The sequence below is a fragment of the Pogona vitticeps genome, chromosome 5 (genome assembly GCF_051106095.1).
Source record: "Pogona vitticeps strain Pit_001003342236 chromosome 5, PviZW2.1, whole genome shotgun sequence".
Classification (NCBI taxonomy): Eukaryota; Metazoa; Chordata; class Lepidosauria; order Squamata; family Agamidae; genus Pogona; species Pogona vitticeps.
Window position 1 is genome coordinate 73832726 of NC_135787.1, and position 21740 is coordinate 73854465.

Below are 21740 nucleotides of genomic sequence, written 5' to 3' on the forward strand. Positions count from 1 at the left end.
AGGTGCTTCCCTGGGATTGTAGGACCAATCCTGTGGAGGCCTTTTACCATCTTATCAACAATCAGGTTGGAAACTGGCCACACATGACATAGAAGGAACATCAGGCACTGCCTTGTACGGAATCAGATGATTGGTGCCGCTCACCGAGTAGTGCCAACTCTGACCGGTAGCAGTGGGCCAGAGGTTCAGGCAGAATTCTTTCTTTGCTCTCCCTAGACACCTCTAATGGGGTTCCTTGGTGATCTGCTCTCCAAGTAGTAACCAAGTGTGACCATGCTTAGTTTCCAAAATCAGATGAGATCAGATGTATTCAAGATGATATAGTGAGCTGACCTGCCTACTGTGTATCCACACCCAAATCATGCAGCAGTGTGTAACAGCTACAAGACTCAGTCCTCACTGTGATATAGGAACATGTGTAGGGAGACTCTTTCTTTAGCTCAAGCATGCTTTTCCCACTGCCTCCGGAATATTGTCTGAGTGTACAGAGGCATACCCTTGATCGGTCCAAGTATTGTACATATTGTAAGACGAACACCCACATTCATGTTCTCTATCATAGATTGAGAGTCTTTTCAGGAGCCTTTATTAACTATTCAGTTTGTACTAGTAGAAGTAGCTTTTGCTAATTGTTTTCCAGAGCTTAAAAGGGTTAGGTTTTTGGACTATTACTCCCAAAACCCACATAGACATTGTGACCACTGACAGGGGTCTGTGGGAGCTGCAGGCCAGAAAAGGACCTTTTCTAGTGTCTTAAGGTATTTTTGCACCACTGACATACTCTAAGAGTGATTTCTTCCCTCAAGGAGAATGCAGGTCTTTTCCATGTTTCAGGAACAGCATTTTTAGCATCCACTACAAACTATACTTCCCAGGATTTGTTGGAAAAAATCCACAACAGTTTATTAAGTATAAAATTGTGTGCATGTGCACATGCACCCCTGTGCCTTCGGATTCAAACCATGCTTTAGTATTCTATACGTTTGTATGTAAATTTCCTGATGATCAGGTACTTGCATTGATTACTGCAGGTTTTCTCTCTGTTTTCATTTTTGTAACAGAAGGTAAATAATATTGGAATTCAAAGGATACTGATTTTCTCTTCCTCCTCCCCTGTTTCTCCCTGGAAGGAAACAGATATTCTCATTTGCTGCCTCTCTTCTATATAACCCTGTAACCATTTCAGAAACAGGTCTTTCAAAGTAGTGATTTTCTGTATTTTGCTGTGATATCCCCAAGCGAATTCAGATCGTTTGGGTGGAAGGTGGAGATTATTATATTCTTTCATTATCAAAAGTCTCATGCTGCAATGCCCTTCAGAAGACATTTAACTGTCTGGTAAATATGATTGGGTACAGAGTGTTATTGCTTTCTTGGTCTGAGAGGTGCACATAGGTAGGAAATAGGCAGAGTGATCTGGGAAGGTAAGAGTATAGCAGCTGAATACTGAAATTGTTGCTGTCTTCCACTCAACACATTTTACACTTTTGCATCTAGATGTATGTGAGAACGTAATTGTTTCAGCGTCACAGACATGTTTTGTTCTTAAGGAAAAAGAAGAAGGAAGACTATGCTAATGTCTTAGTTCCATCAGGTAAATATATAAAATAAATAATCAGTCTGAAAGGAGAGAAGTTCTTAGATGGGCCCAAGGAATTCTTTGGTATGGTGGATAAGATAAGTTTACCTTGTGATAGTCAAGGTTTTTACACATTTCAAAGGAAATTCTGCCTCTGTCCCTTCCCTACATTTGCCAAATGCTTCTTTTACACCTCTATTTCTTCTAAACTGCTGCATGGTGGTACATTGTTTGAATAGAGTCTGCATGCCTAAAACCAATGAATATAAGTCCAGATGATTTTGCCAGTTTCTAGATATTTCTGGAGAGAAGCCTTTGCAAAGGTTACACTTACACAGCAGTTTACTGTTAATTCAAATATTAATAGAATAGACTTACACAATGGGGATCTGATGTTATGAGCCCCTTGTATCTGCAAGATCCTAGAACATATCACCTGATTGTTGTAAGATTAGGTGGTTCACATTATACAGTAGGACCACTGTATCTGCAGGGGAATGGTTCCAAGCACCTCCTAGATGCTGAAAAACACAGATTATAACGAATGCTGTTTTAATAGTGAATGGTGTACGTAGCATAGTCTCTAGCTACCTTTAGTGGCCAGTTCTGGTAATTTCATCTTTCAAAATATACATTTCTAGAATTTTTCTTTTAATATTTTCAGAGTGGATAAGTGACTCAGCGGATACTGATCCCACTGATACAGGGGGCCTACTGTATTGTAAATTGCATCTTTCTCGATCTTGTCTTTTAATGTGTGTGTTACTTATTGTAGTGCTTCCTGTTTTTGTAAGTATTGGCCAGAAGCAAATAAGAGATACTCACTTATGCTTGTGAGTTGGGACAGCATTAGATTGTGAAATGCTAAAAAAATAAGTGATTATTACATATAATACCAGTAGTCATATATAGAGTGACTGAAATGGACTGGCAGGTGAGAAGGTAGGATCTAAGTTATTCTTGAATCCATTGTGCATTTATTATATTTATATCCTACCTTTCCATTAAGATGGAGCCAGCAGTTGGGGGATTGATTCTTCACTGTGCCTTCTAGAAGAGCTAGCCTATGTGGTCCCTGTACTCTGTATCTATAAAACCTTGGAAAGCCTTGGACTAAGTTGAAATTGACATGATCACACATTATTTATTATTATTATTATTATTATTATTATTATTATTATTATTATTATTATTATTATTATTATTATTATTATTATTATTATTATCATCATCAGCATCAGCATCAGCATCAGCATCAGCATCAGCATCAGCATCAGCATCAGCATCAGCATCATCATCATCATCATATTCTTCTTCTTCTTCTTCTTCAGTGAATCAAGGTAGTATACATGGCATTCCTCCTCTCTGCTTTATTCTCACAACAAACCTGTGTGAAAAATTGGGCTTGGAAAAGGGGATAGGAGCAAAGAAACAGAGCGACCGGCCCAAGGTCAGCCCATATTTTAATGGTTCAGTGAACTTAGATCTCACAGGTCTCAGTCCGTTTGACCACTTCACTGGCTCCATGCATCACATGTAGGGAGAAGGAAGCTTGCAGTAACTAAGAAACTATACGTGTACAGTGGATGTATTGTCTCACCTTCCTGACCTTCTTTTATGTTGCTGTGTTCTGTTTCTGCATGTCAATTGGTATTTCAAAGTGGAAGGCCTTGCATTTTAATAATGAGGTAAATGAGTCTTCCAAAACTGCTAGCCTATTAAAAATACTAACCCATCTGGCTATGCATACCGATATAAATCATTTGTGGGGCGGGGGGGGACATCAGCTGGTTGGGCTGGGATAAGGGGACAAACATACTTCCCTCCAGTTTTCAAAGGTCTTGTTCCCTGGAGGCAAGGGGGAGGGAATGTGGTGCTTGGTGTGCAGAGATTCTCAGGCATCTGCAGTCAGGGCTGGGTGGAGGACTTTGTCTGAATCCCTGCACAGTCCCTGCCAAACATAGTAGAGGGTACTGAGGTGGGTGGACCAGTAGCCTGATGAAACACAAGGCAGCTTCCCATGTGGCCCTTTCTCACTCCCTACATAAGTGACTCTTTGCAAACCTGAGATTTCAGCACTCTGGAAAGTTCGGGTTCCTTCACACAAAACCTTTGCAGTCCTTCCATTTATCCTTTGAGTAAATAAGCCTTATTGTTTCTGAACTGCCTTATAAGGAGGAGATTCGATGGTGAAAGACAAAAGTTTTCAAGCAGGCCAGTTGAGTTTGTGGCTGGGTTAAAGTCTGAACTGAGAACTTGGTGTGGGGGGGCAGCTTTAATCCTCTCTCTCCCATCACAATCCCACTCAGAATGCCCCATAAACACCACAATTTGCCTGCTATTCTTGGGGCGGAGGAAGCTATCATTGACACCAATGAAGACATCAGTCCTACAAGGGCAAACTGTGGGGTAAATGTTATATCTGGTTAGACCCTGAGGTGATCTTGTTACCATACCAGACTGGTACAGAGAAGGCATTTCCTGCCATCACATTTTGAACAAGAATGTTTAAGCTTATGCCAGTATCTTAAGACCAAATCTCTAGCACAGCGATTGCTATGTAAATTTACTCTGTGCATTGAAGAGCAGTGTGACTTGGCAACAGCAACAGCACATTTTCCTCTTATTTATTATCCAGATGTACTGAACTCGTGTGTGGACCTGATAATGGACTGGATGAGGGTTAATAAATTGAAACTCAATCCAGACAAAACGGAAGTGCTGTTAGTGGGTGCTTCGTCGGACAGGCTGGAGGCCCATTTCCCTGCCCTGAATGGGGTTACACTCCCCCTAAGGGACAGGGTCCACAGCCTGGGGGTGCTCCTGGACCCCAATCTAACATTGGAAGCCCAGGTGGACTCGGTGGCCAGGGGCACCTTCCTTCAACTGCAGAAATTATACCAGCTACGGCCCTACCTGGACGAGCGGAGTCTCATGACATTTACACATGCACTGGTAACATCTCGCATAGATTATTGCAGTGCGCTTTATGTGGGGCTGCTTTTAAAGACGGTCTGGTGACTGCAACTGGTCCAAAATTGAGCTGCATGGCTGGTGAGTGGTGGGGCCGCTAGGGAACACATCAGGCTGATCCTGTTTGAAATTACATTGGCTACGAGTTACTGCCTGTGCCTAATTCAAAGTGCTTGTAGGACATATAAAGCCTTAAATGGCTTGGGTCCTGGATACCTGAAGGACCGCCTCCTTCCATATGAACCTACCCGGAAGTTAAGATCTAGCCAGGGGGCCCTTTTGAAAGAGCTATTCCTCAAGGAGGTAAGGGATGGCTTGTAGACAAAGGGCCTTTTCGGCAGCTGCCCCCAGACTATGGAATGCCCTCCGGACTGAGATTCATCTGGTGCCGACACTGATGACATTTCAGTGCCAGGTCAAAACCTTCCTGTTCCTGAAGGCTTTTAATTGAAATAATATCAACTGTGCATCCTGATGGCAATTTTTAGAGTATATATTTTAATTGTATTTTAATTGTCTTATCTTTTTATTGTATTTGAATTGTTGTAAGCCGCCCAGAGACCTTTGGGTAGTGTGGATGGCATACAAGTTAAATAAATAAATAAATAAATAAATAAATAAATAAATAAATAAATAAATAAATAAATAAATAAATAAATAAATAAATAAATAAATAAATAAATAAATAAATGTAAAGTGTGAGAGAAACATTGTAAGTCAGAAGGAAGCACAAATGGAAGATGCTTCTCTTTGTGTATTTGCGTCTATGTGTAGCAGCCTCTTTCTCTGTGAGCTGCGTATCTGGAACATGTGTTGTGGGAAAAGCTAGCAAGTTCATCTTTTGACTGTTGTCCCCAAAGAGCACAAGAGAGAAGGTGTGTGAATCCCTGAGGGAGGGACTCTTTTTATGAGGTGTCACCTTGAACTATATCACTTCATACCATGTTGTACCACCACACAAGTGGATGTTGCCTATTTCAAAGCCTCTGCTGCCATGTTTAAAAACAAAAACAAGCCCACCCTCCCTGCATGTGGGAATATTGCTGAGCAATATGAAAAGTGTTTTCCCAGCTTAGCTGCTGTATCATCTTCCCACATTCAAGGAAACCGTAACAGCTTAAAGATTTCTCTGGTCTTGGTTAGAGTTGTTCTTGGCAAGACAATAAATAAACAATGCATCCCTTTTTGTTTTTGTCAGAATTATGGCCAAGACAGATAGGTGCACACAAACTATTTAACCACACTGCCCAGGTTTTACCTGGTGTGACTACCTTCCAGGAGAGCCAGATGTGCTGATGGCTGGAGAAAATCCTCCTGCCCAGTATCCATCGCTCACCTTGTATTACATCTTTTATTACTCTGACTCCTCAGTTCTCAAAGGATTTACCAAAACTCACAAGGTTGAATGTTGTAATTTGCAACAATTTCCAACCCTGCCAGATAGGAATGCCAAAATACCCATGAACTGTATGGAATCTAATAGTTGGTCAAGATAAGGTCTTTAGTATCCCGACCCTCTTAAACTAACCAAACTTCTACAAAATTTTATTATGTTTATTGAAAGTGTAGCAAACAAGAAATCAAAAGAATAAAGTTCAAAGTTTCAAAAAGTATTTCCAAAAGCATTTCAGAAACATTGTGGAACAAAGAACATTCAGAAGATATCTGAGTCACAGGGAGTTTCAGAACAATGCAGAATACAAATCAGGTGACAAAGCAGCAGGTGAGCATAGTGAGAACACTATGCACTATTCTCCTAAGAGAGACCCATGGAAAAGACCCTGATGTTGGGAAAGTGTGAGGGCAAGAGGAGAAGGGGACGACTGAGGATGAGATGGTTGGACAGTGTCATCGAAGCGACCAACATGAATTTGACCCAACTCTCAGAGGCAGTGGAAAACAGGAGGGCCTGGCATGCTCTGGTCCATGGGGTCACGAAAAGTCAGATACAACTTAACGAATAAACAAGAGAGACTGCTAAATTAAGCAAACTCTTTTTCCCAGTTTTAAACCCATCATCCACCTTTCTAGACCTTTCAAGGGAATTTACCAGTCAAGCTCTGAGTTGTGCTAAAACTTCACAAAGACAGTAAATTCTCCTCAAAATAACGTCAGATTCTCCCCCTTCCTTCACTTCAACTGAAATCAGTTTTCTTAACTAGTCTGTTCTGGGAGGGAGCATTGACCTTCGAAATTCCTTCTCAAATTGATAAAAACACAGTTGGTAAAGCTTTCCATTTCCCCCTCTTTTCTGACCTACCCATCACAGCGCAAGTTAATGAGCCTGCATTTCAAAGGCAATTGAAACCATCATCCCCCTCATTTTCCAGTTTCTTGACAGTTTTGTTTGTAAACTTTGCACCCATTCAACTGTTAGTAGCACTAGAAGATCAACAGCCTCTGACCAGCTTCCAAACTCAGGGCAAGATCTGAGGGACATAGAGACATGCATAGCACCACAGAAGCTATCCCACCCCATTTATTTCCAGTCTTGTTCTCTTTGTTGTACAAGGTGCTTTGTTCCTTCCTCAGAACAAAGATGTTCCCCAGCACAAGCTTAAATTTTGTTTGATCATTCACAATTCCTGACTCACTTCAGAGAATATGAGTTAGGACATCATTCAGTGGTTCTTCTGTGAACATTTGTTCCCATGAATGTGGCCACGGAGCATGTGAGGGCGTGAAATCTACACAGATCTTCTAGACCTCTTTACTGAACCTTCAGTCGTTGTTTAAGGCAGCCTCTAGTGTTCTTGTATTTCAAGATACAGAAGGAATTTTGCAAATATTCTACTCCAATCTTCTAAATCAATATTTATGCCATTGTTTGCACCATGTTTCTTGCTGTTCATTTCGGTATTTATTCCACAGTCTGCATGATGCTAGTGCTACTCACAAGTGTATCAAGTCTTTTGGTATGAGCATGTGGTGTTGTTGTGTTCTCCTGACAGAACTGTTTGTTTGTTTTTATAGCATTTCCATTGATGTTTTACAGTGTTTCAAGTTGCATTATTTTGTCTTGCTTTTTGCTTTTGGGAGTTCCTCTATCAGTCCTTTGGGACAGTTGCTGGGCATGTCCAGATAATATAATTTATGATATACTGAGTGAAGCATGGCATGGGAGTGAACCCTATTCCTTTTGCCTGTTTTCTGCTCACGTTGATAAGTAATACAAATGCAGTGCAATTTCTAAGTTGTATTTTTTTTAAAAAAAAATCCTCCTGTTTTAGCACTAAACTGATACAGCATGAATTCAGGCATTTTCCATGTCTTCTCAGTTCAGTGCTATTTCAGTTGCTGAACATTTTAAAGAGATATAGATGCCAGCAAAATGGGTAGAAGAAAAAATGGTGATAATGATAAAGTAGGTGAGACAAAAGAGAGGCTATGTGATGTATGGACACTTGAAATGCATCTTTTCATTTCTGTGTGAACAACAACAGAGATTTAAATGTCAGGCTGCACACTGACCCAAGATAAACTTTTGTGTGGTCACATCCTCAGATGCTTGGCAAGAAGCAAACACATATTTAAACCAGAGGTAGGGAGCTTCAGTCCTCCAAATGTCTGGAACTTCAACCCCATACTCCCCAGCTGCTAAATTAAACATTAGGGAATCATGGAAGTTTTTGTTCAAAACATGTGTTGGGGAAAGTTTTAATACCCTGTTGTAAAAATGTTGTTTTGCAATGACTGATAATGCCCTCTTATTGTACTCTCTCCACCATCACAAGGTGTGTAACTGAGAATATGTGCAGTGTTTAAAAGTTTGCAACCATTTAAGATATAAGTCAGACCAAATATTTATAATTTCATCTCTCTTGCCTTCTGTATGTGAACATTTTGGTTTTGAATCATCTGATCCTGTGTGTATTGTCATTTTTATGGTAAAAAGGAAAAAGAGGCAACAGGGCAACAACTTTGTGTTGCAGATTTGTCTTTTGCTGATTTTAAAATTTAGTAAGTTATTTACATTTATATTTGCAGTGTGGATCGTTCTATTCATCTAAGAAAAAGCCATAATGCTGAGCACAGTGTATAATAACCTGTCAGATCTCCATCCATATCTTGCTTGCTTTGTGAGTAGGGAAGGTGGCAAAAAGATACAAAAGAAGAAGAACTTCTGACAACTTTGGATCATCCTGATTAAAATGCGCACAGTAAATATGGCTTCAGGTCTAGAATCTGATTAGCGGATTAAAACGAATGAAAAACTGCTGTGTATTTGAATTACAAAGTTCCAATCAATATCTTCCTTTGATATTTTTCAAAAGAGAAATGGAGTGAGTGAATAATGAGGGAAGGCAACCTTATATTGAGGTTTCCGCTGCTATTTAAAATTTCATGATTCTTTTATCATCTAATCAGAATGTTAGCAGAGGGGTTGTGTGTGTTTGTAGAAATGTGTCTCCCATAGAATTTTCCTTCCATATTGTATGTTTAGCACTTGGGCTTAAACTCTCTTCTGACTTATGGGCATCATTAATGTGACCATCAGCAGTCCAAATAACTCTGACTAAAGCCGAACAGAGTAGGAAATGGGGTGCTGCTGGCAAGCCTATCTGGATATCCAGATCCTGTTTGTTTCTAATTTTAATGCCTTCCAAGTTGTAAAGTAGCCACTCATAGGAGAACCATTCCCAAGTGGGCTGGAAAGTTGTCTAAAGCAGTGGTTCCCACTCTTGGGCCTCCAGATGTTCTTGGACTACAACTCCCAGAAGCCTTCACCGCCATCTCTTCTGGCTAGGATTTCTGAGAGTTGAAGTCCAAGAACATCTGGAGGCCCAAGGTTGGGGATCACTGGTCTAAAGCACTGGTTCCCAATCTTTGATCTGTAGATACTGATGTGGTGCCACAGTCAGAATTGGTGACTCTTGGCCAAGCTGGCTAAGAGTCTAAAAACCTATAGCAGTCCAGGACTGGGAACCTCTGATCTGAAGGTCTTGATGATCTCTGTCCACTACTGCAGATTCTATACACCCAGCAAGATGAGCATTGTCCTTGCGTGCCTTCCTTCTTGGCTAAAATTGGATGCTGTCCTCCCAGGCTGATGGAATGAATGCCCTTTCTATTTAAGAGCTGTTTGTCTATGTCAGGTCTTTCACCGTTTACACAGCAGCCTTAAGACCTCTTTTTCTACTCCATGTTTGAAGGCTGAAGAAGGCTAAGGAAGCATTTGTTCTTAACACATTTTATAGTTTTTATGTATGACTTTTTAAATGATTTTATATTCTTAACTGCATTGGGGTTTTGCTGAGGGTGTAATCAGTTGTTATATGCAGATACTGTAGGTGTAATATTATCTTGATCATCCTTACAGATGTACGTCTGGAGCTCCACGGGGGGAAAGCTGCTAGGGATATTTGATTTAGAGCTGAAAGTGGTTGAAACACTAAAGGTTCCCAGCTGCTGCTTTAGCCGTTCCTCTGAAAGTGGCCTTTCCTATTTAAAATGGCTTTTGTAGCTGAGTCTTACTTGTACCGTAATTGAAATATACCTGTTGAAATCGGTGGGACTTTCATTAGTCGTAGCAAAGTTATATCACCCTGATTCCAGTGGTTCTGTTCTAAGTCTGGAAACAATTTATAGTCTCACTGAGTCTGGAAACAATTTATAGTCTAATTTGGCCTAGAACAGGGGTGAGGAACGTGTGATATTCACACCTCATCAGCCCCGCCCAACAAGAAATAGTCAGGCATGATGAGAGCTGTAGTCCAATGTCTAGAGGACCACAGGCTTTCCTCCACTGCTTAGAGATAAAAGGCAGGCTATAAATGAAGAAAATAACTGTAAGGAGAGTTGTGATCAATTTAATGTGCATATGTGTTTGTTTGTTTGTTTTTTTAAAAAAAAACCTGAACTTTTTTTTTCATGTGATGAATTTCATCAAGCCTGTTATCTAGCTGGCATTGTGACTGATGAATGGCTCTGCTTTGGTCTTCTGCATCTCTTCTTCTGTTTCAGAGAGCCGTATGATTCTGGATGCCTTCGCCCAGCAGTGCAGCCGGGTGCTTAGTCTTTTAAACTGTGGTGGAAAACTTCTGGACAACAGTCGCTCGCAGTCATTGACTTCCTGTGTAAAGCAAGAGAGCATGAGTTTTAGTGAGAGACCAGAGCAGTGCCAGCTTGGGAAAATGATCCACAGTCAGACATCGGACAATTTAGACCTTGAGTTGCAGTACATGCACAAGAAGCAGCAGACCTCTGCTTTTCTTAGGGTATTTACTGATTCTCTCCAAAACTATTTGCTTTCTGGGAGCTTTCCTTCTCAGAATGCTTCTTCAATGAGTGATTTTGGCCATTTAGCAGATGTGGATCCACTCTCAACCTCTCCAGTGCACACTTTAGGTGGATGGACATCCCCAGCAACTTCTGAGTCCCACGGTCACCCATCATCATCTACACTTCCGGAGGAGGAGGAGGAGGAGGAGGAAGGTTATTGTCCTCGTTGCCAAGAGCTGGAGCAGGAGGTAATTTCGTTGCAACAAGAAAATGAAGAACTCCGACGGAAGTTGGAGAGCATCCCAGGTAATACATGAGATTTTAGATGTTTAAGGTTTAAGACCCAAGAACTAGACCTTTTAAACATAAGCAAGGATACATCTGGGTACAATTATCTTTAGGGCTACCATGGTGTGTAATGTATTGCATCAAAGTTAAAGGAATGAACAAAGTTTGGAAATGGTACTGTGGGGGGGGGGGAACAACTCCCAGAATTCCCCAGCCATGATGGCTGGGGATTCCAGGAATTGTTCTGAAAAAAAAAATGTAACCATCCGTAGTTCTGAAAATGAATAGAAATTGTAGGCAAATTGCAGTTGTAAATTTGTTTTACTGAAAAGTAACAGAGACTCATTGGTTACCCTTATAGATGTAACTTTTGCTGGAATAACAGCAAAGTTTTATGGCACCTTCAAGACTGACCCATTTTGTTTGGCATAAGCTTTGGCAAAGTGCAGCCCGCTTCCTCAAGTTGCATATGTCAAATGGGCTACAATCCACAAAAGCTCATGCTAAACGAAGCTGGCCCATCTTGAAGGTGGCACAAGACTGTCCCCATGACAGGATGCCTGCCAGAATTGGAAGATGCTCATATGACTGCCCTTCTGCTCCACCTTCAGGTAATAGGATACAGGCCACAGTATTTCAGCAGTAAAGTTTAATATTTCATTCATAAATAGATAGTCTAGTGTATTGTTGCTTTTGAGTACTGTTTTTCAATAGAAAGGCAGGCCACGGGTGTACTGTAAGAGATTTGTCTTGCCCTTTGCTTCTTCTTTTTCAAAGGGAAACAGGTTGGGACACAGGGCAGAGCCTGCTACTAGAGTGCCAGCTGTTCATCACTCTCTGCTGAACCTCTTTCCTTCTGCATCATCTTTGTTGTCTTGCTGCCTACAGAGGAAGATCTTTTTTATCTCCAAAACTTCCCTTACAGCTGAAAATTATACAGTAGCTGTGGGATGAAATGGTATTTTAAAGCCTTAGCTTGTCTGCTTGTTAGCTATTTTGCTTTTTAACAGATGGATTGTGAGACAGCATTTTTAAATTGCTTTGAGAACTCCTTTTAGTCTAAGAGCAACAAATGGATGGCAGGAATCCTGTTGGGTATTTGCGCTGGCAAATGTGCAATGGCATAATTCACATCAGTGAATTGCCACAAGTTAAGAAGTCGCCCCTTGTATTCTTTGTTATTCACCAGCTCACGTGGGTAGTGCATGGTGAGGGATACAGGCAATAATTTAATAACTCACCATTGCAGTTTATTTCATTGCACTACATTGTCTGCTAACAAAACTGAACAACAAGATTCTGGCCAATGTCTTAAATACATGTTGATCTTTTCTATCTAAAAAGGAGAAGAGAAATTACTCATTATATAAAACTTGCACAAATTATGCAGCTGGAAACAACCCATTGCATAAGTATCATGGCATCAGGTTGCCCCACTATGGTCTCATTTATAAACCCAATGATGCAGTAAGATACTTCCTCTGTTCTTAATCAAGATTGCTTTTTCACAATCATTGAGCATGCATTAGTTAAGCCTAACCACATAAGAGATGCTGAGTATACTCTCTTGATTTTTATATTTAAAGCATGTTTGTTGTCCAAAGGAACAAATGTAGACCATTTAAGGCAGATTACAGGCCAGTACATGACTCAACACACACACTGTACTTTAAATCCAAAATCAGCACCTAGCCTACACCTGTAGAATTATACAAGATGCCATGATGCATTACTTGAAAGAGTTTATTATGAGACAAGCAAACCTTGCCAATGTGTACTTCGCCAGGTTTATGCTACCCTTTCCCAGCAGGTCCTCAGCAAGATTTGTTGTGAGTTGGGTATCCTGGAAGTTGTAGTCCAGAAATAATATTCTGAACTGAAGCAGAAGTAGATGTTTTTCTGGAACTCTCTGGCTTTCTCCATAATCCAGTGCATGTTAGCAATTTGGTCTCGAGTTCCTCTGCCCCTTCAAAATCCAACTTGTACTTCTGGGAGTTCTCAGTCCACATACTGCTGAAGCCTGCCTTGTAGGATTTTGAGCATAACCTTGCTAGCAATTGTATGGTAGTTGGAGCATTCTTTGGCACTGCCCTTCTTTGGGATTGGGATGTAGACTGATCTTTTCCAGTCCTCTAGCCACTGTTCAGTTTTCCAAACTTGCTGGCATATTGGAAAGAATTAATATTTTGCCCCCAGTTGCTCAACCAGTGTAACAGAGTCTTTATGCACCCATTCATGGCTAGTTTCTTATCCACCTGCCTTGTTTCTGGTAACACTTTTAAATTCCTGAAACTTTTCTTCCCATAGTCTAATTCCCACTCTGACATAAGGAAATGAGAAGAGATACTTTGGGCAGAAGAGTGGGCACTTAAAACAGACAGAGCACTGAGCCTTCTTCTTCTCTGGCTTTGTTTGCTTTGCCATCTCATCACATCTCATCTGTGTCTGTGGGTGTGGCTGGGGAGTGTGGTTTTTATACATCTGCCTGTGTGATGGTTGTTTGTGGGGATGGCTTTTTAAAAGGAGTAAAAAAATCATGACTGACAGCTCTTTGCAAAGGCAGAGAGGGCAGATGCCTGTTTACCATTTGTCTTGATCTTGCTGAGCCGTTAAACTTCCAAGAGGCTTCTGGATGGTCACTGTACAGTATTCTGGGATATAGGCACATTTCATCTGATCCAGGATCTCTTAGTTAGCCTTCCAAGGGAATGAGAACAAGCTTGGAGGCTGTGTTCAACTGTCAACCCAAACAATTGCTTGGTAAATAAGAGTGCCCCCCCCCCCCCGCTCTCTGGGGAAGGTGTTTATGAGCTGTCCTCTCATTTGGTGCAAGAGTTTTATCCTCCATTTTTTGGCTTTTTCTAGCTATAATTCTGCACATAATCTAGATTAGCAAATGGAGTGGCATGTTCATATAAATAGTAGAGTGAGATGGGACTGTAAATTCTCATTTTGAAGTTAGCCCTAATCCTAATTTGAATATTCTGGCTTGGGAGAATTAGCAAATTGAAGTGGGAGACTTATGTACAAAAGGGGAAGAGGAAGAGGATAAGCGGCACACGAGTTTGTGTGGACTCTCTTCGTCAGCTACAGCAACAAATTGAGATCCGAAACACATTAAAACATGTGTCCTAATACAAAAATGCATTTGAGTTCTATTTTACAGAGATGTAAGAGGCATATAAATAGAACACAACTAAAGATTATTTTATGAAGTCATAATCAGTTTTATATTGTATAGCTTAAAAATCACAGGATAAATAATGAAACCAAAAAGGTTACTTACAAAAACAACTGATGTCAAAAGATATGTTTATTGATTGCTAGAAAAGCCATGGCTAACTTAGTGAGTTAGATCTTTGACTGAGTAGCCACAGGTTGGGAGGTTGATTCCCCACTGTATTTCGTAGAAGAGTCGGCCTGAGTGGCCTTGGGCAAGCTGCTCATTCCCAGGATGCCCCCAGATGAAGGGAATGGTAAGCCACTTCTAAGTACATTGTGCCTAGAAAACTTTAGAAAGGGTCACTGTAGGTGTGAATTGACTTGTTGGCTTGTAATCATCATCACCATCTTGATGTCATTTAGTGACTGCCATTCAAAGTTGTGCCTAGCGGTTTCCCCTGGGAGCTAGATCTGCCCCCTAGCCTTTCATATTTAAAAAGAAGGCAGTTTGTGTTATTTTCTTCCTCCCTTTTCACTTCTGACAATGTTATTCTATTATATGTATTTATTAAACTTGTCTCCAACTCCTCTTCCAAGGGCAATATTTTTAATCTGGCAAGAATCTCAGTAGGAAAATGAGGCTGCTCAGCCAAGGATGTCTTGACATGAGAAAAGGCAGCAACCCCAGTAAATGGTTATCCCCCCCCCTTTCAGAGGGACTTGATAGCAGATGATGATGATGATGATGATGATGATGATGATGATGATGATGATGATGATGATGATTTTAGGAAATGGTGTTTGGTATCTTTTACTTGTAACAGTAAGCAGCATGTGTACAGTGTATTGTTTTTCCTGCAGTGCCCTGCCAGACGGTTTTAGATTATTTGAAGACTGTGCTTCAGCATCATAACCAGCTCATGATTCCTCAGCCTGTGGAGCAGCCAGCAGAGGTAGAGTATGATGGGATACTTCAGTGTACAGGAAACTAAGTCAATATATGCTGGACAAATATGTTTGCTACTTTAAGATAACTAATACTCTGAACTGAAATAATTTACCTCTTATATGGAACACATTACTGCATTCATTGACCCTTTTCATTCTCAATCCAGATTTAAACATTGTACAGCTAGCAGCTTTAGGCTTACATATCAGCCACCTCTAAGCATGTAAACTTTAATGTGAATTGGGGTCTGCATGCCAAAATGTTCTTGCAACTAGCAGTCTATTTATGCACAAAAAGAAAGGAGCTGGATGGATTCTTTGGTTAAGATGTACTCAGAGGCAGAGAGTCAAATTTGATGTTGAAGTTTAAAGAAAGTGAAGGTACAGAAACCCAGAGTTTACACCTTAATGCCTATGTAGTTACAAACCTGGATGCATGTTACCATTTCAGACTCAAGACATGATCCACAATCGCTCTCTGATAGGTAAGCTTCCACCGGATGCTTGATGCACTTACTAATCTGCTAATCTGTCTTTGTTCTTAGGTATGCCTGATAATTTTAGCATATGCTAGGAATTAGCACAGGCTAGATTTCTTGCATAGCTGCATTGAGGCAAATTCTTTCATTTATTCTGAAGATATATCTACATTGCAAACTTAATTTGGCTTCAACTATTTTAGGACAACAGTGGTCATGCTGTTTTCAGAAATCTGGGACTTGCAGTACCAAATAGAAGTTTTCCAAGCTCTGAATGTAACAGGGATACCCTCTTTATTAGCAATGAAGAATGAGAATACTCAGTATCTCACCAGAGAACAATTCCCATATTTTTAAGAGGATATCATGACATTTACAGTAATTCAAAACTATTGTTTAATTGGTAGGTGGGATATCTGCTTATTGCTCGTGTTCTGTTAGAAGTTTTTCCATTTTGTAAGCTAGTGTCTGCCTCTATAGATAACATGAAATACTGTGTTCCATGTTCTAATATTTGCTACTTTTCATTACTTTGTGTGAGAAACAACATAATTGTATTGTTACTTTGTCCAAAAAAGCATACGACTTATAAATATCTGGAGCGTAAGAAAACAAATGACAGATAGATTACTGTGAATGTGTTCAACAATAATTATGGGGAGGGGATGTTGAATAAGTAAGGAGGATATTTGAATAGTATAGTTTCTAATTAGGCCAGTTTCATTTCTTCTCTCAGAAGAAAACAAAACAAAACAAAACAAAGGAATGAGAGATTTTTACCTCAAATCCATCAGGTCTCTCTCAGTGCTGTTCAGGGAAGAGAAAGCTCAGTTAATGGAGTTTCATTGTTTTTCTATCAAGATATTTCATCCTTGGTGTGATGTTTTGTTGCATCAGCCCAGCTGCCTGGCTCTTTTTCTGATAGCGTCTCTACTCCCAGCCCTTTTCACCCTGAGGTGGGGAAATTCAGGAAAGGCATAGGGCAGAGGGGACCTATCAAGCCATTTCACTCCACTTCTTGACATGTAAACCCTTCCCTGCAGTTGTGTCTTCTACTTAGTGAAATCCATCCATGCTTTACATACACAACAGCACTGCCACCACTACCCACATGCTCTTTCTTATTTCAGAGCCTAGTAGTTTGGCAAAATAGTTTAGACATTGGAAAGAGTACCTAGATAGGATTTTATGGATTTTAATAAAAATAAGAAAATGGGGGGGGGGACAGGAAATGATTAAATGGTTACAAAAAATATAGGTTACTTAACCAAAGAAAAGCTTGCAAAGTCTTGAATTTTTCCAAGGAGGTACATGCTTAGGAACATAATGAAGTCTATCTAGCCTAACCCTTTACTTAAACCTTGTCTTGACTTCCTTTGCCATATTTGACAATTCATCACAATACTTGTACTGATCAGCTCCGCTTTGGGTAATGATCAAGGTTTGTACCTTTTGTATTCCATTTCCTTGCTACAGCCATTGCATTTTACCACTCAAAAGTGCATTTAATACTTTGCAAACCAAGGTAACACTCTGTGTACTACTGAAGTGAGCTGCAGTCCAAATAATTATGCCAAATAAGATCCATTAGTCTTCAAGGTGCTACAAAATGCTTTAATGTTTTCACAACAGCTGACTGACACAGCTACACCCCTTAAAACCTCTAAATACACCCTATTATGTATAGAGTACATCCTAAATTCAGTGACAATCAGATATGAAACATCCTTAGACTGAGGCTACTTCGGTGACTATATTTATACAACATGCACACAAAAGGCTAGACGAAACACCAAGGCACACAGAAAGGTAGGTGAAGAGAATTAATCTGGCAGTTGAAAGCTTGGTTCAAAGTATTCTTAGAAGATGACACAATGGCACCCTTTTTTGTCTTTCTCCTTCCTTGTTGGCTCTGGGGAAGAACATTCTTGTTCTTGAAACTTCCTTATTACCCTGATAAGTTCATGAAAAGCTTGGTCTACATTCAATCTTATTTTTGCTGATGCTTCCGTATATGTTACTTTCAGTTGCCGTCCTAGTTGCTGTCCTTCTTCTTGTGTTACCTATCTTTGATGGTCCAGATCTGCTTTGTTACCCACTAGAATCATGAGGAATTCTAGTGTGTAAGAATCTTCTATAGTTGGATCACAGTCTGTGACGAAGTAGGACTGGATGAACTGGATGGTGAGTGCCAACTTTCCCACAACGACGCCCACCACCAGCAGCCGGTACTTTTCCTGTCCTGGGCTGTCCCTGCAGCCCGCAGCCATCAAGGAAGAGCCCAGGCCAGGCGAACAAGCTCCGCAGCTCCCTCCCTGGCCAGTTAAGGGGCTGCTCACTGCTGCCAGCACCACAGGCCTGGGCCACTCAGTGCACAGCGCTTCCCAGGGAGGCACTAGGAGGAGCCGTTGCAGCGTGCAGAAGGCAGCTCCCCGCAGTGCAACACAGCCCTCCTTCTGCGTGCGGCAGCGGCTGCCAGAAGAGTCATATGAAATATCCTTAATAGTACCCTATATTTTGTTTCCCCGATTTATTTTTTGTTACATTGCTATGGGCTACAGGTAGTAGGAAATGAGATTCAAAATAGATTTGGGAGAATTATTTTTTTGAGTAATGAACATCTAGAGTCCTTCAACCAGAAAAGTTACTGGCCATGTTTGCAAGAGGGTTCTAGAGAGTAAACATTCCAATTTTTGGATACATTCAAATATATCAGTCTCTTATGAACATTTTCTGAGACATAAGATCCATTTAACTTAGTAAGACACAATAACATATAATCTTAGAACTACAGTGGACCCTCGATTTACGGAATTAATCCGTATTGGATTACAGGTCGAAAAGTCTGTAGGTCGAGGCTCCATTGACCTACAATGCATTGAATACCGATTAATCCGTAACCGGTCATTTTTGTTCCATTTTGGGTTTTTTTCCTTCCGGTCTGTAGGTCAATTCTCTGGCTGCAAGTTGAACCTTCATTTTGCGGCCAGAGAAATCTGTAACTCGAAAAGTCTGTAAGTGGCGCCATCTGTAAATTGAGGGTTCACTGTACAGAGCTGGAAGGAAGTCTAGTCCCTTAATTGTTGGGTAGAGTGGGCAGCATATAAATAAAATAAAATAAAATACATACATACATACATACATACACATGCACGCACACGCACGCACGCACGCACACACACACACACACACACACACACACACACACACACACACACATACATACATACATACATACATACATACATACATACATACATACATACATACATACATACATACATACATACATAAAGGAGGCACAGTGGGGAATCAAACTCCCAGCCTCTGGCCCTGGAGCCAGATACCTAAACCACTGAGCTATCCAGCATTTCATTCATATATCTGAGTATGCAGTTCAGAGGGCCACATCATACTCCCAGGATAACTAAATATAATTAATTGGTTCTTCCAAAAGGACATTTTCATTTCTTTATCATTGTCTGAACGCTTTCTAGACATGTAAGATTCACAGCAAACCTGGGCCCAAGGTATTCAGGAATAACAACAATAATAAGCACAAACATCTAGTATTTAGTTCTCCTCTCACCTCCTCTTCTTTCTTTCCTCGGGGTAGCATCTAATTCCCAATTGAGATTCCAGAGCCCATGGTAGGATAACGTATAACTTGGCTTTTTTTGATGTTTCTTCTTTTTTTTCTGGAAGCCCAGTAAGATGTAAAATATTAGAGACTGGAAAGTGCCTTTTCTGAACTACATTTCCTAACAGCATGGGAGTTGTCCAGTACAGTAAGCTTTGAAGAATAGTGCTATTTCAACCCTGTTGCAGCAAAGACAAAAGAGCTATAGCATCTGTAATACTAACAATGTGTTATATTAGCAGCTTTTACCCTGTTTTGCATGAGTACTTCATTTTCTTGGTCATACATGCACTATTCGTTCCTGTAGTTTCATTGATATCTATGTATTGTTTATAGACAAATCTACAAACAGATATCATTTGTCTGCAAAGTAGACTTTCTCACAGTTGCTCTATTTACCCATGAATTGGTGTCAGATTGTAGGGTCACCCATCCTCATCTTTCCCATACAGCCAGCTGATGTGAAATCTGGGGGAATTAGAAGAAAACCCATAGATTCTTCCCACGACAGGCATCCTTCTTCAGAAGGGAGAGTTTTGTTGTTTGTGTGGAACTCATAATTCTAATCACTTATAATGAAAATTCATTTGGGCATCCTTGTAAAAAGGCTTCCTCTCTGTTCTGGGCAGAAGAGTAATCTATATATCACTCAAGGTGAAATTAGTTCTTTCTTCAGACACTTTTCTCTCTTTATTCTACTTGTTTGAGGAAGAAATTCAGTCAGCCAAACTGATACTATATGTTTTTCTTTAATCTGTTTTTCATGTAAGAGAAAATGATCACTCCAGAAATGTAGAAACTTGTAATCATAAAAAATGTCATCGGAAGAAGATATTTTAGCCACATTTTAAATATAAATCTTATAATGCATAGCCTTAAACAATTACAACACTGACGCACATCCAAAATTCTAAAACAAAGGTGTCTTATCCAAAAGAATTAAACCAGCCATCTTAAATTTCCTTAGTTGTGGTCCATGTTGCTTCCTTCCTTCTGCTATCTCTGTCTTAAATAAGCTGTTTTTCTATTATTGTCTTCAGTTAACAAACTGAGGTTTATCTACTTGCAGTCTGATCAACATCATACTATTGTTTATGTAAAGGTGTGTATAAAGCAGTAATTTTAAACAAATCTTTACTACTGATCAAAACATCCTTATCCTACATAAAATTTTTAATCTTGGCTGATTCCCTTCTGTGGCTAAGAGTTATATAAACATTATTTAGAGATTTTCAAAAATTTAGTCTAAACAAATAGCCTAGCTTTATTGGGCTGCTATCCAGGCATATTTAAGACGTTATAAACATATTTAAAAATGTATAAACTATGATTGCCACTCAAGCTAACTTAGGTATAGACACCAGAAAATGCAAAAGGAATACAGAAAAATTGAGATGACTCTTGCTGGCGTCTAGAATTATTGAAGCCTTTTCACTTCAAAAAAAAGCATGAAGGTTTTTAACTTCAGTACTAGAAACATTTATGTTTACATCTGACATTTTCAGAACATATGCAAATGCATTATCTCACCATAGCGCTCGTAAATGAGAAGAAACATTGTCCAATATTTTTTCTTACTGCAGAAAGCAAGGAATTTACTAAACTTTGTTATGCTCTTAAAAGATAACAGAACTTAGTGCTACTTAAGCAAAACATTTTTTTCCATAATTCCAGCAAAAACATGCCTTGTCTCAGACATTCAGGGTTAAAAAGCATTACATAATCTTCTTTGTAAGTGCTGAGGAAAGTCAAGCCACTTGTATTTTAGTAAGAAAAAGAAATGAAGCAATAAATTTTGAGTGGTTTACGTGAATAGAATCCTATTAGTTTTGACAATGAGAGAAGATGAGTCTTTAATTTATTCCTCTCTGCGTTGTTGTTATGTGTTGTCAAGTCAGAACTGACTTATAGCAACCCTAACAGAGCTTTCAAGGTAAAAGAGATGTTTAAGGAACAGCTTTACCAGTTTCACACTCCCAGTGAGTTTCCATGCCTGAGTGGGGATTCGAACCCAGGTTTCCTGAGTTGTAGTCTGTCTTCTTGCTCTTGTATATGAATTCCAGCCATGTCTTTTTCCATCCCAGTGACATGTACCAAACCACCGTATATGCAGAGAGTTTTTGGATCAAAATGTGTTCGTTTGTTTTTTAATACTATTATTCGTATATTAAGTGACATCCCTGCACATGAAGTTTTACAGACTAAAAAGCAAAACAAACAAAATCAGAACAGTTTAATTGTTGCTAGAGCCTCAAGTCCCTAAAACAGTGTTTCTGAACCTGGAGGCTGTGATCCTTAAGGGGGTTTTCTTGGGTCACCTTATATGTGTTGTAGCCCTTGTTAAATAATTTCTTCCTTGACCTTTCAAAGAGGTATATTAAAGTTAGCATATATGTGTATATATGAGAGACAGACCCTTAGGAGGAAAAAGAAACCTCTGCTTACAGCA

The 21740-nt window shown here is 39.9% G+C and overlaps 1 protein-coding gene and 1 pseudogene across 2 annotated transcripts in view; one reads left to right on the plus strand and one right to left on the minus strand.

Moving 5' to 3' along the window:
* The window catches only part of BEND4 (BEN domain containing 4), a 36314-nt gene that overhangs the window by 5115 nt on the left and 9459 nt on the right, over positions 1 to 21740 (plus strand). For both annotated transcript variants that reach the window (XM_073001193.2, XM_078393981.1), the window contains exons 2-3: positions 10517 to 11080; positions 15086 to 15177. In XM_073001193.2, the coding sequence (XP_072857294.2) occupies positions 10517 to 11080; positions 15086 to 15177 (656 nt within the window). The remainder of the gene's footprint in view (positions 1 to 10516; positions 11081 to 15085; positions 15178 to 21740) is intronic.
* LOC110075207 (ras-related protein R-Ras2 pseudogene) lies at positions 17395 to 17950 on the minus strand (annotated as a pseudogene).